The sequence below is a fragment of the Pavona decussata genome, unplaced genomic scaffold, assembly GCF_977016875.1.
Source record: "Pavona decussata unplaced genomic scaffold, jaPavDecu1.1 SCAFFOLD_8, whole genome shotgun sequence".
Taxonomy (NCBI): domain Eukaryota; kingdom Metazoa; phylum Cnidaria; class Anthozoa; order Scleractinia; family Agariciidae; genus Pavona; species Pavona decussata.
In genome coordinates this window covers 732,691-742,500 of record NW_028145431.1, presented here as the reverse complement: position 1 = coordinate 742,500, position 9,810 = coordinate 732,691, and the positions used below count along the sequence as shown (strand labels likewise).

The following is a 9,810-nucleotide window of genomic DNA, read 5'->3' as shown; positions in this document are numbered from 1 at the left end:
ATGCAGTGCTTCTTGAAAGAAGTCTTTTCTGCTGCTTTATATATCTTACCGTTTCAGAGGTTAATTTGCTCATAACACCATTGCTTGTCATCTTCATTGAAGGGTGCTCTTCCCCTGAACAACGATCTGCTTGGCGAACAAGCGTCAAAATGTCGAGCGTATGCTAAAGCACTGCATTACAAAGAGGAGGAATTCCACAGAGGACCAACCACAGAAACTCTAGAGGCTCTTATTAGGTAAACAAGCTATTATAATTGAAGAAGAGGGTCAGTTAACGTTTCTAAAGAAACTGTGGTGTTGCGTCGGTGGGGAGTAGAAACGAATGTTTGGTTTATCAGCAGAGTTGATTAGGGAATTTGGCCACCATAAAGAGATTCGAGTGCTGACATTTCGAGGGTTTACCCTTCTCTTTCGGCTAACACTCGAAACCTCAGCACTCAAATCTCTTTATGGTGGTTAATTCAACTCTGTTGTGAAAACCAAACATTCATTATAATTGAGTATTAGTGGAAGTGCCATTGTCTTTCGCTTTACGTTTCAGAAAATGAATTCGGTCCTGACCACGCGGGCAAGCTCGTTTGTTTTCATTTTACTTTGGAAGGCGTGAAATTTTCTAGTGGCGACGTTTTACAATGTCTTTGTGCTCAAAGTTTGCCGTCAAAATCAAACTACAAATTGTTCAAGTGTAGATAATTTTGCCTGCCTGCTATTATTCTTCTTCATTCACCTTGTTCGTTCGCTTGTTAGTTTGTTGCAAGTTACGTCCAGTGTATTCGTTATATATTGTTGCATGCAGTGCCTTTGATGCTTTGTTGACAGACATTAGTTTAATAATGTGGCGAGGTAAACACTATTTTTGTTGTTTCTCTTAGTATTAACAACAAGTTACAGCAGCCGCAGGCAGCTCATGGTGTATTAGTCTATGCAATGAAGAATCACGGAGCTGATGTGGTAAGTTGTATCTTACAGTTTTACTAAAGTGCGCTTGAAGTTCGCTCACCTTTTGCGGTTACGCGGTTAACAATCTGTTAGACCACGTTCGATTGACCGCATTTCGGAATCGGAATAAACATGGATATCCTTCAGATTTCTAGTTTTAGGTAAATAAAGGAAGATGTATCTGCGGGCCTTCGTGGCACACGATACTCAGAATACTTTTTGTATTTCGATCAATCCAGAAACCTCTTATGAGTGATTTTTGTAGTCCCTGTATGTTCTCTTTTTCTGGAATAGGATCAGTCGAACGCACCCTTGCAACCACTTATGATAATATTGTTTTGATCTTAATTTAAGAAACATGAAAAACTGCCAAAATGAACAAGAAAATTTTCGAAAACCAACGATTATGGCTATCAAGGACCTGGGCTTGACGTGTCATGAAATGCATCATGGGATGCAATATGGCAGCTTCCTCTTCAATATTGCAGGCTCAGAATATCAACGTGTAATTTTCTGCCATGGTTTTATGACCACTTTCAGTGTTACGAGCATAGCGGAGAATGGCGACTATCTCTCGACATGCTAAACCCGTTTTAACCTTTGAGCTTGAAAATGTTTCAATTATTGGCAAAGAAACGACAAATTAACAATTACTGACCTAAAATGGCTGAGAAATCTGTTAACATGTTAAACTTGCATGGCTCCCGGGAAAATTGAAAATATTTGACCGCTTTCGATCGGCTCTGTTCCCTAACTTCCGGTAGAAATCGGCCGTTTTGTTGGCAAGGCGTTAACTTTGACAACCGTCGACTTATCGATCTCAGATTGACTTCTTGGTATCCCCCACCCCCCCCCCCCCCCCCCCATGCGCCAGTCTGAAGATAAATAAACCAATCTTTATTGCCGAAAGTCGAGTTCAACAACACTCTATCTTGGAAGGACCACATAGAATATATTGGTAACAAGATCTCGTCAAGATTAGGTGTTCTGCGTCGAGCGCGTAAGGTTCTCCCCAAGCCAACTTGCCTAATGCTCTACTAAGCAATAGACCGCACTTTCCAGAAGTTTACCAGCGTAATAAAACCACGCGGGATGTTGGGAGAACACGAGAAAGCTTGTAAATCACGAGCCGCAGGCGAGTGATTTACAAGCTTTTCGAGTGTACTCCCAACATCCCAAGTGGTTTTATTACGCTGGTAAACTTCTGGAAAGTGCGGTCTATTGCTTTTATGAAATAACTACTTAGACAAAAACACTTAGAAATCGGCGCTTTTTATTTTGTAAGTTGATCAAGTTGTTTATTCTCTTCAAATTCATCAGTAAGGCGGGAGAACCAATCACAAATCGGGATCTATTTTAAGCATAAACCTGTTGAATCGCCGAAGGACGCATCGCAGTTTGAGCGAATGAATGAAAGTGTTTTTTAAGTTAAATTACTGTCTAACTCTCAAAAAATGTGGCTAAAAAAGGTTAATGCCTTGGCGAAAGAATGCTTTTTATCAGCAGATAGCAGTTACTGATGAAAAGCGGACAGCGGCTTGGTGAGTGAAAAAACTTCACTTGTTTTGAGCTTGGCCAGGTCTTCTTTTTCTATTGCTGGTTTGTGCATGGTGTTTTGCATGCGTTCTTGCTTAAGCTGTTTTGGCGTCAAGCATTTGGTTTGAGAGGACAAAACGTGGGTCGTGAGTGAACCTTATTCCTAAACTGTGTGGTGGTGTGTTTAGATATCTCTCATTGCCATTTCTTATTGACAGAAGAGTCGCACGGCTGTAATTTTCGCCTTCTTTATTTCTTGCTTCGGCGTAGAATTGCCTCAGATTCCTGTCCAGCTCTTCGACCGCCATTTCCGCCAGACTTACGCCAATAACCTTTTGTTTACTCCACTCTAGGTGAACAGAGAAAGAGGAATTGTGATTTGAGCAGTTAATATCAAATACCTTGTACTCGGGTTGAAGTCGGTTTTATATTGTTTTAAACGCTTCAAGTTATTTGTAAACAACTTGACTTTGGCATAACCTTCAATAAATTACAAATTTTGTACTGTTTATCAATACTGTTTGAGCCGTTTATTTTATAAAATAACAGTTTCAGTGAAAAGCCAGGCTAAAAGATTATTCATGTAATTAAAACCAACCTGTGAATACGGAAACTGCCCACTGTGTTGCCTGCTTGGTTTTTTTGGCTTGTGCATTTTCGACGATCGAGTCAAGTTCTTCGTTTTCCACATCGGCAAATCTTCTCTTTTTGCTCGACCTTTCTTCTTCTGCCTCAGTATTTAAGCTCTCCTTTTTAGAATTTGGCTCCGAATTTTTATTGTGCGGCAAAAGCACATCAAAGCCTGACAATATGTCGAAGTTCGGAAAGTTTTCGTCGCGCTCGTCGGCCATTATCGAGAAATCTCCAGCGGGAGAGCAGCGGGAGTTTACAGGTACAATAGTACACAGGTTTGGCAACTCTATTGACCAATCAGAACGCGCGTAGTATGTTAGTTATTTTATAATAGTCCATAAATGTCTTCACGGAATAGCGCCTTTCAGAGTTTAGGCACGCGCATCTTTACCATGACTATAACACCAGAAGCCGTGATTTGTTGCGCCCTCCCTTCGCAAAAACTGCTAAATATCAGGGGAGCTTCAGAATAAACGGTGCTCGAACTTATAACACCATCCCGAGAACCATTAGACAGGTAGTGGCGTTCAGTAAATTTAAAACCGAACTAAAGTGCCATCTTAAGCAGTAACGCCCGCGGTACATGCTGCATATATAATTTAATTATTTGTCTAGTTTTTTATTTGCTTTTTTTTTGTTTCAATGTTTTGTGTTTTGTCTTGTGCTGTGTCAGGGCTCCATTTAAACTAGCTCTGCTAAATTGGATGCCCCTGGATAAATATTGAATTAAAAAAAAAAAAAAAAAAAAAAAATCAGTTGTGTTTACATGTAACAAGGCTTAGGCCTGGTTACATGGCATGTCCAAAGATGGCACGTCGGAAGATAGTCGAAGCACGTAACATTGAAAATGTCTGTAATTATACATCTTTGACAGTGAAATACGCGGGGCATGGCTGGGCACCCCATCCAAGAGTATAGGCCTCAGCTTTATTAACCGCTTATTTTTGTCTACTGTTTGCGCTCACTTGATACCTTGCCTTGTGTTTAGAAAATCAAGGAGCGTTGGTACGAGAAATTGCATGACTGGGAACAAGCGCTGGAAGCCTACAACAAGAAACTGCTTCAAGAACCTGATGAAATCAACCTCAGTCTAGGGCGAATGAGATGTCTCGAGGCACTGGGAGAATGGTAAGTGAGACAAATGATAATCATGTTGCGTCGATGGAGAATTAAGGACGGTGCCCCTAATACAGAAGTATTTTTGCGCAGTTTATGAATATGCGGGAAAAGCAGATCTTAACGAGGGCTGTTTGAATCCAAGATAATTATGCAACAAAAAGCGGTTAAACAAGAAGTTCAGCTATAAAAGGGCAAGCCCCTCCATCATTTCATGCCTTTGTGGGCGTGAGATGCAAATTTAGACGCCGTTCAATCGTGGAAAGTTGTTGACTCAAGTGTCCTTGGAAAATATGCCTCAAAATTTTAGAAGATCACCACAGCAATCAAAGATACATGTATCAAGTTCTTATTTGTTTAACAAGGTTATTCTGAAAACTAAACCAATTTTATCGGTAAAAGCCGAAGAAAAAGACACATTGTTTACGCCCTGATGGTTGATTGACAACTGAAGGTGAGAATGGCCTGGCCAGGCCCCTTTTATACCAGAACTTCCTGTTTAAATACATAACATTAAATGACTTCTTTTTTCAATTGAATTATCAATGAAAAATGCGTGGTTACCCCTCAATCTTCTTTTTGGATTTGGATAGCCCATCCTTGATAAGATCTTCCAGCCTTTCCGGCGTAGTCATAAGCCGCGCAAAATTAACTTTGTATTTGTATGCGTCTTCCTTAAGAAATAAGAGGTAATCGGGCAGCCCGAGATGCGCAGAACGTATGCGCAGTGGCAAAGGAGTTACCATCCATAATTAGGAACTATGTTATTTGCGTTTGCCTCAAGCATTGGACAAACCTTTGCAGAGAGCAGTTCATTCTGCTTTGATGGCTTGCCTCTGCGCGTGTTGGGTTTTCAGGTAGGTGATTTTACATCCGGACCCGAGAGTTTAGTATTCTAAGTTCTGAACCAATCCATACTTTTCAGGGGTGAGCTTCACCAAGTTGCTGTTGACAAGTGGCCCGTAGTGAGTGATGAAATTAGACAGAAGATGGCAAGAATGGCTGCTGCTGCCGCTTGGGGACTGGGTAAGAATTAACTAACAATTATTCTGCGACATCGCGCGCAAAATCGCTTGATACTTAGCTGATGAGGCCGCTGGCCGAGTTAACTAAAATTAGGGGATATTCCACAAGGTTGAGCAGGACAACTATTTTATTAATCAAACCTTTGATAACAAAGTACAGTTTTAATGCTGAGAAGCTGGAGACGATCTTTATTTTGCCATTTACTCCCGTGTATGGACGACGAATATTCAGTGCACCGTAACCATATTTGGCAGTGTTACAATGTGTTGAATAATAAGCTATTTTATCGCCAAGCATGATTTCCATATGAGCGAAGACGATCGCAGCATCGCGAAAAAAGTTTGCCTGTTCGATCGCAAATGAACAAAGCCATGACTCTCTGTACACCGGTACGATCCTTGAACCACTCAGTAATGGGAGACTCAAGGGGAGATCGGTCCGTCGTTTACTAGGCTCATATATGGCATGCATACTGCTAGGATCAGCATATCGAACGGGTCCTGTGTGACAATAAATAAAGATGATAAAGACAGATGGAAGCTTTATTTAAATGTCAATGTATTTAGCTCATGTGGACTAATTGAGGGACACTAAATAAATCATTAATTCTAATTAGCCTATGATACTTAAAAAATTGAGTTTAACAATACTGTGACTGAGTCCTAACGCTGAGTCCTAACAACAAGTAAAAAAACTAATGTTGGTAAATGTATATGGGGGTACCAGTTGAATTGTAATTCTTATTTACCTTCTATTCTTTAAAAATGAATTTGTTACAGTATAGGAATGGTCCAAGATATCTAATAGAATGTTTCTCGTAGCGTGTACTGTAGTGTTGTGAAATGAGGACGAATGAAACGGTAATGCAGTGTGAGAAAAGTTGTAATACTTATCTTGCACCAGTGTGGGACAAAGACTGAACTTCTGTTCTTGTTCATAGGTAACTGGGACAGTATGGAGGAGTACACATGTATGATTCCACGTGAAACTCAAGAAGGGGCTTTTTACAGAGCTGCCTTGGCCTTGCATCAGAACCACTTCCAGCAGGCTCAAGCTGTGAGTGATGTGCTAGTCTCTTACGCAGCCGGCGTCCCTTGTGTCGTCACGCAACGCTCCTCCGTTTGTGGGGAGGACCGTTGCGTGACAACACAAACAGCGGCTGCGCAGGAGACTAGTGATGTGGCTATTGAAGATTGAATTTTTTTTGTTTTAGATCTTTTTGAATACAGCCTGTTACGTGATGCAGTAAGATTTTGACATATAACGTTGTTGTTGTTTTTTTCTGTTTTCGATTCGTGTTTGTTTGCAGTGCATTGATGCTGCACGCGACGTGCTGGACACAGAATTAACAGCTAGAGCGGGAGAGAGTTACAACCGAGCTTATGGGGTATGGATGACCGAAAATACAGCAATTTATGTTCGTTGTTGTGTAGTCGTTGCTTCCTTCCTTTTCATTTATCGGTTAAAATGTTATGTCAACTTTTAAATTTTGAGTAGCATTTCTGTTAATTTCTTTTTGTACTCACTTTGAGGCAAAGGACATAACGGACAAACTCTTCCCGAAAAACAAAAATGTTTTTCCTTTGTGATAGGTATTAGGCTATGAAATGTTGAATTTTACGATTTAATCAAAGGATAACATTGACTAGTATGACCTTTCAAAATATAATTCGATTATAATTCAACTATGCTGAACTGAAAAGAAACCACAACTGCAGTTTTTGCGCACTTACTGAATCTAGTTTAGTCCTGACTATAAAAAAAAAATAAAATAAAATAAAAAATAAAACACTTCATACAATGCACCATGATGCATCATCAAAACAGTTAAGTTGGAGGATCGTCAAACACACTGATACGTAAATTGCATTATTCTGTTTTCAGTCAAACATTACCATTTTATCTGTGAATCACACAGTGGTGAATGTCATGTTTTGTCATCAGTATTGATTTTTCTTTTATTTTTGGTTTTTGTTTTTTGCTTTGTTTTAGGCTATGGTTAGTGTACAGATGTTATCAGAACTCGAGGAGATCATTCAGTTCAAGCTTGTACCAGAGCGAAGGGAAGCGATCAAGAGAACGTGGTGGAACAGACTTCAGGTAAGTGACAACATTGAATGACGACAACATAAACTACAGCAACAACAATATTGAATTGAACCGCAACAGCAGCAAGAACAGCCATGACAACAACAACGACAGCAACAAAAACTACAAAGAAAGCGGCAACGAAAGCCCATTAATAAAGACTTTAAGAAACCATGACGGCAACGCCAACGAAAACATCATTTGGAAACATAAGTTCGCGTTATTTGTACAACTTCGCGATTTTTCCTTATCTTTCATCGTGTACAATGTGGCCAAACTATCCAGTGAGTGAGAACGGCGGTCAAGTTGCTCGCGTTCTCCACAAAACCTTGAATTTGGTCATTTCACGTTGCTGTTTGGCTGAGTACGGTGAAGAAATGTACCAAAATTTATAACGCACATGCAGGGCCATTGTTTTTCTCATTGAATCCTATTGTTTTGTGACATTCTCGTTCCCGTCGCTGGAGTAGCTTGTTAAACTCCCTATTGCCATTTAGGTAGGGAGAATCTCGAGCCTGTGCTTGGTCAGTGGTGGCAACCCACTCACGCAGTTGACGCGTGGGGTGGCCATTCGTGAACCTAATGGCTGTTATTTGTTTTCTTCTTTGTTTTCTACTTTACATGCTGTTACTTTATATCCCTGATTACTGATATTTGCGGTACAGTCAACTCTCGTTACAGCAGACACCCTCGGGACATCGTTTAGTGTCCGTAATAGCGAGAGTCCGTAATAGCGGGGTGTGAGGATCAACAGAAGTGACGGCCTGGGGCTTAAGCCGAGTTTCAGTTATTTATGAGTTAATACGTGGCGACCCAAAATATCTTGTTAAAACTTGACAAGCTTATCAACAGTAGTAGATCTGGAAAAATGTCTTTTGTCGCATGTACAGGGCTGCCAGCGAGTAGTAGAAGACTGGCATAAGATCCTGCAAGTTCGCTCCCTAGTCCTCTCCCCACAGGAGGACATGAAGTCGTGGTTGAAGTACTCCAGTCTGTGCCGTAAGAGTGGTAGACTCGCCCTTAGTCACAAGACCTTGGTCATGCTGTTGGGAAATGATCCATCGAAACAGGCTGACCAACCTTTACCCACCACCTACCCTCAAGTCACGTTCGCTTACATGAAGCATATGTGGAATGAAAATAAGAAGGTACGGAAACTGAAAGAATTGTTGCGGTTATCATTTAGCTTTAGGAGCTTCGCTTCGCGGTCCGTGTTTTTAGAACAGTAGCTGGGTAGCTGCTATTGTTTTCTATTGTCGAGGCTGCTATTGTGTTTTGGGTAAGGACCATTGTTTCTGTTATTCTTCTTCGAAGGGTATCGACCCAATATATATAGAGGTTTAGAATTACGTCTACGGCAAACGGCAAACGTCAGAAATGTTCACGTGACTATGCTTGACCTATATTTACCGCTCGCCGTATTCAGTTTCTCAGGACGTTTGAGTAGTTTTGCGTCAGCATCAAAGTTCAGAATTATTTTGCACTATTGTCATCTGTGTACTATTTTTCCAAGAAAACATAAACGCGATTCTAAATATTTCCAATAATGGGGACGTTACGAGAGCTGCTACCCAACCCGTTCAAACAAATGCCTGATTTGTTGAATGAAAGGTGATGTTCTGTTTTTCAGTCAGAGATTCAGACATACAATGGAACCCAATTTTACGATCGTCGATCTAACGATATTCCCGATTTAACGATCAACATTCTTTGTTCCGGCAAAAGTTATTTATAAATCGGAAGTTCGTTTACAACGATATCCCGATTTAACGATATGATTTTGCTGTCCCCTTGCCATATCGTAAAATCGAGGTTCCACTGTACTCGGAATTTAAAGAAAATCCGTGCTCCAACTAGGATTTTCTCTTTTCGAGTATGCCTGTGTTATTGACTGAAAAATACATGAATCAAATGGTTTGTTGCCGTTCGGTTGTAATGAGGCCTTAGTACCCTTCCTTTCCAATTGGAATGAAGAGAATTGAACTCTGTGAATTGAGTTGCTTTGTGCCCTTAAACAAGTAACCTAGCTTGACGCTGTTTTTTCCATCCGGCCCGTTGTAAAACGGTAAAGATTTGTCAAAAATATTTTACAGCGAAGGGGATTATCCCTCATTGGACTCGCGTGTGATCCACAGTGTAGAAAATAAATCATGTTGCCCGAGAGATAACCTTGTGATGCCTTAGCTTCAGATCTAGAAAAGATTAGTGCTTTGTGTTGCCAGTGTGGTTGGACGCTTTGTGCCACCATAGTTAATAAAGGCAATGGTTATGAAGCCTGAAAAATTTCTTTGTTATATGTTTTTGTTAGCATTTTTGGCCTTGACAGTGCACAAATGTATTGGAGCAACTGACCAGTAGAAACGTTCCTGTTAAGATATTCAACTGTAGTGTGAACATTCACACAAACGAATGTGCACTGTCGCGGCCCTTCCAACATAAATTCCAGCACCATTGTTTTCATGGCAAAGTTTC

At 40.6% G+C, this 9,810-nt stretch overlaps 2 protein-coding genes across 2 annotated transcripts in view; one reads left to right on the top strand and one right to left on the bottom strand.

Annotated features, from left to right (window-relative positions):
* LOC146488743 (serine/threonine-protein kinase mTOR-like) overlaps positions 1-9,810 on the top strand; it is a 55,895-nt gene that overhangs the window by 28,552 nt on the left and 17,533 nt on the right. Inside the window, exons 36-43 of the mRNA XM_085113282.1 lie at positions 103-236; positions 873-951; positions 4,097-4,236; positions 5,150-5,250; positions 6,191-6,306; positions 6,560-6,637; positions 7,243-7,350; positions 8,229-8,486. Of these exons, the coding sequence (XP_084969408.1) occupies positions 103-236; positions 873-951; positions 4,097-4,236; positions 5,150-5,250; positions 6,191-6,306; positions 6,560-6,637; positions 7,243-7,350; positions 8,229-8,486 (1,014 nt within the window). The remainder of the gene's footprint in view (positions 1-102; positions 237-872; positions 952-4,096; positions 4,237-5,149; positions 5,251-6,190; positions 6,307-6,559; positions 6,638-7,242; positions 7,351-8,228; positions 8,487-9,810) is intronic.
* On the bottom strand, positions 2,014-3,359 carry LOC146488744 (uncharacterized). Its single transcript, XM_085113469.1, has 2 exons — positions 3,074-3,359; positions 2,014-2,824 (listed from the first exon to the last, which is right to left on the bottom strand). The coding sequence occupies exons 1-2, from the start codon at positions 3,324-3,326 to the stop codon at positions 2,571-2,573; spliced, it is 507 nt and encodes a 168-aa protein (XP_084969595.1). The 5' UTR covers positions 3,327-3,359; the 3' UTR covers positions 2,014-2,570.

Coding starts and splice junctions, on each gene's coding strand:
- LOC146488744 (XM_085113469.1), bottom strand. CDS start 3,326: ATGGCCGACGAGCGCGACGAAAACTTTCCGAACTTCGACATATTGTCA. Junction 2,825..3,073: donor GGCAGTTTCCGTATTCACAG/GTTGGTTTTAAT, acceptor CTGTTCACCTAG/AGTGGAGTAAACAAAAGGTT.